Source organism: Ips typographus, linkage group LG11, assembly GCF_016097725.1.
Source record: "Ips typographus isolate SLU linkage group LG11, UJ_Ityp_2.0, whole genome shotgun sequence".
NCBI classification, from domain to species: domain Eukaryota; kingdom Metazoa; phylum Arthropoda; class Insecta; order Coleoptera; family Curculionidae; genus Ips; species Ips typographus.
In genome coordinates, this window is record NC_138432.1 from 222,281 (window position 1) to 227,893 (window position 5,613).

Consider the following 5,613-nt stretch of genomic DNA (forward strand, 5'->3'; position numbering starts at 1 on the left):
AAAAATATACATTTACTTGAATTTAGTGTATAATCTTCACCAATTATTAAGCCCGGTTCAGAGTTCCGCAACAGTATGAGGTATCAGGTACCGATAAGCAGTAGGTAGATTAAACTATCGGTAAGTAATACATCCATTCATAGTGTTCCACAAGAGGTATGAGGTAAAATGTATGCAGCAAGAAATTAATTAATTTCATTTCATACCGGTACCGCTACCTAATCGTAAACGATCGGGAATGACCGACTGCTTTCGGACACTTTTAAATGTCATTTTTGATCAGCTGTGCACGGTGTTGCCGTGGTCTAATTTTATATTTATCTGTCAACTTGTCAACCCTCGTCCCATCGTCCCTCACCCTTCGATGGTACGATGGTCTTACCATTTTACTAATCTAATTGCTATTTCTTTGTGTTTTCAATTTCAATATGTCTTACGACCAAGAACATATGTTAGTCGACCTGATTCAACATTACCCATTTTTGTACGACAAAAGTCTGAAAGAATACAAGGATGTGGGTAGGAAAGATTTGGCCTGGAAAGCCATATCAGCCGCCATGGCGATTACAGGTATGTGACTAGATAGTTTTAAGAGAGATGTGACCATACAGTACGGTTTATTTTTTCAGTGAGTGATGCTCAAAGGATATGGAAGAATTTGAGAGACCGGTATAGCAAAGAAAGGAAAACTATTGTTTGTTGTCCATCCGGTTCAGGAGCTCCACCACCTGAAAGTATTTGGCCCTTATATCGGTACATGAGCTTTATGGCAAAGCACATGCTAAGCAGGAAATATGTGATAAATGATTTATTGAAGTCCTACAACCATATCTTTATATGTATTGGTTTTAGGCGAACATCAAACCTTAGTCAGGTGGCTTTTCAAGACAGCATTAGTCGACCCAGCTCTGTGGCTTCTAACATAAGCCAATCATCAACTACTCTTTCATCTCAACTGATGTCTCCGAGAGATATGCAGAGTCCGACTCAGAGAGTCTTTGATACATACTCGGAAATTACTTCACCAAGGGATATAGTGAGCATTGAAGCAGTTCAGGAGGACATTGAGGAGAGTGAAGAAGATGTTCCACAACCAGCGAAGCAACAAAAGGTTGACAAACCCAACCCAGCTGTTGCCGCTGTTGGTCAATACTCCACTCCTAGTACCTCAAAGGTTCAGCAACAAAAACCACAAAAGACTACCACCACAGGTCCCCAAGTAGAAAAAACCCTGAACATGCAGCAGAGCTACCTAGTGGAGAAGCAGCAACCATCAAAAAATCTTGCTTTTGGTCAGTACATTGGATTAACTCTAGATGACATGCCAGCCGAGGAACAAAACTTTAAAAAACTAAAAATGGTGGAAATTTTACACAAACCATATAAACAATAATGTTTTGTTTTGATGTTTTTATAAATACAGTAATATTTAGAACAAACTCTATTGTTTTCTTTTTAAATATTGTAACATTCTAAATACCAAATAGTGCTGCACTAGTGCTAAGACTAAGTGAAATGCTGTTTGTTCCAGAACGAAAAATAAACTTGTTTTCAATTGGGAAAGTGCTAGATAAAGGAATGACAATGATTTCAGATAGTGAAAAATGTGACATTGTAGACCGAAATGGGTTTGCTCAGGCAACTGCAAAGAGAAATGGTAAGCTGTTTTCAATGAATTTTAAATTTAATTCTACAGACTTTCCACAAGTTGATGTTTGTAACGTAGTTGAAAGTATAGATATATGGCATAAAAAAATGACGCAGTTGAATTTTAGTGGGCTTTCACACCAAAGTTGCATGCGACGTGCGACGTGCTGCCTGAAAGCAGGAAGCATGCCACTTATTTTAAAACCTATATAAATTAATGGTCGGTTTCATACCGGAGTGAAGTTGCTGGAATATATTTTTCTACAGGTAAGTTTATTTAATTAATAAGAAAAATATAATAATAAGTGGTTTGCGTATTTATATACAAACATTGTTTTGCCATGGCAATGCATTTTCAGGTCTAGCAAAATATGCGCATAACCTATCTCGTAATTCACTAGCCGTTGTTGGTTGTCGTCCGTGAAGCTCTAGTTGTAGGCTCGGCATGGCATTGTATTTAGCAACAACATCTTTTTCGAAAACCTGCCATCGTGTTTTCGAATAAAGTTATGCAGAACACAAGCAGCTTTGACAATATGGCCAACTTTTTCTGGTTTACAGTCAATTTGTTTCAAATATTCTAAATTTTGAAACTAACATACCAAATGCACACTCAACACTTTTTCTAGCCCTCGAAAGTCGGTAGTTGAATATTCTTTTATCGTTGGTTAGGGTCCTTCTGGGGTATGGTCGCATAATATTTTAATTAAGCGGGAATGCTTCATCTCCTACAAAGAACATGGGAAAGGTGGAACTGTTCCCATCATTTGGTAAGACATCAGGATGCGGAATGCTCAGCCTAGTTTCGGTAAGAGCATTAAGAAAACCGGATGATTTAATAACACGACCATCACTATTCCTCCCATAGCCACCAACACTTATAAAAGTGAATATACCATCTGCGTCTGCACTTGCCAATAAAACTAATGAAAAATATCCTTTATAGTTATAGTATGCTGAACCTGACTTTTCAGGGCACTTAATTCTTATGTGCTGGCCATCTATAGAGCCCAAGCAATTAGGCATATTCCATAACTCATAATATCTATCAGAAATCTCTTTCCATTGCTCATTTGTAGGTAATGCCATATATTGCGGTTGTAAGACTACCCATAATTTCTCAGCAGTATCAGCAATAATGCTACTTATTGTTGAAATTCCTCGATAGATGATCAAAGTGAAGTGCTGTAAACGACATACCGGTTGCTAGAAACCTGAAAAAGAACCAAAAATTATTTTTAAACAATATTAGTTCATAAATAAAAAAAATATATTACAGTTTCCGTAAACAGAGAGAGGTCCAAGAATTTTGTATTAGTATTAATAATTATTAGAACAACATACGAGATCATAACTCACCGAAACCCTTTTTATTATTTTAGCATCGGAATGCAAGAAAAAGTGGAAAATACTTCGCGGGTGTTTTACACGATATTTAAAACAACGTTCCGGAAAAAGTGGAGATTCAGCAAAATCAATAAAGAAATATTATTTATGGGACGTTATGCAATTCATTCTTCCTTTCACCAAATCACGACCACAATCAGGAAATTTACCTTTCAAAAACAATGAAGATGAAATGTTCGACACTGCTCAGTGTACTATAGACAATGATGATATTGACTCAATAGCTACCTGTTTTGAAGAACCCGCTCCTGATGAACATCTGGAACCAAACTTACTAGATGCTAGTAATTTTTTACATACACCGTCACGTACATTGAGCAAAAAGGAAGCAACCAAAACCTCCAGAAGATGAAATGGAGCAAGCTGTCATCAAATATCTTTCTCAAAAAAGTGCGCCACAACCTGAAAATCCAGATTTAGATTTCTTTAAAAGCATTCTGCCCGATGTTGCGACTTTAAACGCATCGGAAAAACGGATGTTTAAGGTAAAAGTACTTCAGATATTAGACGATATGCTGCAAAAAAAGACATGTGCTGCAACTCCTTTCAACAGACAGGATAGTGATTCTCCATGTACTTCTGACGGTTTGGCATCAAACACCTTGCAAATATATAACAATCACCCTGGCAATTTTACCCCAAATCCATTTGATGAAAGCATGCTTGTTAACGAAGGAAACTATCCAATAAATTATCAGCTTGAATATGAGGCTAGTGCACCTAACCAAAATAAACCGTCGTCTGGTTGATCCAATAATTATTTTGTTGTACAGGGTATTTTGTAAATATAGTGTTACGGTTTGGGCCTACTATGCTCAATACTCCATGAAACCGATGCGCCGCAATATCTGGCCGGGCGCGTATTAAAGTAGGCCACAGTTAGGAACGGGCGCCGCCTGGAAGATTCTTGAATGGTCAAGGCAACCCGCGAAGCGTTTCGCGGTCATTCTAGAACGTGGTTTACGAATATAAAAGAAGCGGCATCGACGAATTTGGGAACGGGGTTAAGTTTAAATAGTGGAATAATTGTGGAATTGTAGTAGTGTTTTTAGTAGCTGTGTTAATTATTGTACGGAGTGTTTTTGAAGTGTTAATAAATTTATTAATTGTTGAGTTAAACTGACTTTGTGTGAACCCACGGGAAAATCGTAACAATTGGTGTCAGAAGTGGGATCAGACTTTAGTGCGACGTGAATTGGAACTAAACTTCGGGTTAAAGTCTTGTGTTCAGAACCGGACTAGAGATTTTCGGAACAGTGGTGTGTTAAAGTTATTTTATGCCAATAACAAGACGTCAAAGTGCAAACATGGAGGCCCAATTTGAAGCTAAGCTTAAACAAGCCAAAGAAGAACTAGAAAAGTTTCGAAAACAAAACAAGGAACAAAAAGAAAGGATTCGACAACAAGAAGAAAGAATTCGACAACAAGGCAAAGAAGAACAAGAAAAGATTCGAAAACGAAACAAGGAAAAACAAGAAAGGATTCGACAACAAGAAGAAATAATTCGACAACAAGGCAAAGAAGAACAAGAAAAGATTCGAAAACGAAACAAGGAAGAACAAGAAAGGATTCGACAACAAGAAGAAAGAATACGACAACAAGACAAAGAAGAAGAAGAAAGAATTCGACAACAAGACAAAGAAGAAGATAGAGAGCGGCAAGAAAAACGTAACGTAGAAATATTGAACGTTCTAGCGGGGACCAAGACAGACATCCAAGAGTATGTATCCGATAGTCTCAAAAAGATGGAGTATGACGTTCAGGTAAAATTAAATGATGTTCGGGAGGACATTAATAAAATTCAGATTGATGTTCGGGACATTCATAAAAATCAGAATGATGTTGAGATAAAGCTACGCGACTTAGAGCAGAAAATTGACAGCAGAGGAGTCAGCTCTACAGTGATCACCCGAAACGGGCTCAACAAGATTAAGCCTCCCACATACGACGGTCAAACATCATGGGCAACGTACCAACTCCAATTTGAGGCCGCTGCAAATGCAAATAGATGGAGTAACGAGGAAATGGCTGTAGCACTGGTGGTGGCATTACGAGGACCTGCATTGGAGCTGTTACAGACGGTGCCTATCGCCCAACAAAGCAACTATGACGCATTAGTAGCTGCATTAGAACGTCGTTATGGGGATCAACATAAGAAAGGACTGTATCGAACGCAATTAATGGCAAGACAGCAGAAAACTGGTGAAAATCTAGAAGAGTTTGAAACCGAAATTCGTCGCCTTGTGCATCTGGCTTACCCAGCCGTCCCGGATGAAATCCAAGAAGAACTTGTGGCACAGTATTTTGTAGATGGGATTCGAGATCCGGAGGTAAAGAAATGGCTGAAGATGTTCAAAGGGAGCAACAACAGCGAATTACTGATTCGAGCGCTGGAAATTGAAGCTGCGTGCAATGATTTAAAGCCAGAGCCTATTCAAGAGGAAAGAGAACCGCCAACCGATCATGTTGCTACATCAATAAATAAAATTGAATCAATGGTCGGCCAATTAGTGCAACAAATGGCAGCATCAGCAAATGGCCAGTCCAGACAGTTAGAAC

At 38.4% G+C, this 5,613-nt stretch overlaps 1 protein-coding gene across 1 annotated transcript; it reads left to right on the forward strand.

The window, feature by feature from the left end:
• The first annotated feature begins 426 nt into the window (after positions 1 to 426).
• On the forward strand, positions 427 to 1,477 carry LOC145735232 (uncharacterized). The gene is made up of 2 exons (XM_081989049.1): positions 427 to 570; positions 630 to 1,477. The coding sequence occupies exons 1-2, from the start codon at positions 429 to 431 to the stop codon at positions 1,391 to 1,393; spliced, it is 906 nt and encodes a 301-aa protein (XP_081845175.1). The 5' UTR covers positions 427 to 428; the 3' UTR covers positions 1,394 to 1,477.
• Positions 1,478 to 5,613: the final 4,136 nt, after the last annotated feature.

What these genes read in the sequence shown, in the direction of transcription:
- LOC145735232 (XM_081989049.1), top strand. Translation starts at nt 429, where the DNA reads ATGTCTTACGACCAAGAACATATGTTAGTCGACCTGATTCAACATTAC. An exon ending in AGCCGCCATGGCGATTACAG is followed by an intron (nt 571 to 629) that starts GTATGTGACTAG and finishes TTATTTTTTCAG; the next exon opens with TGAGTGATGCTCAAAGGATA.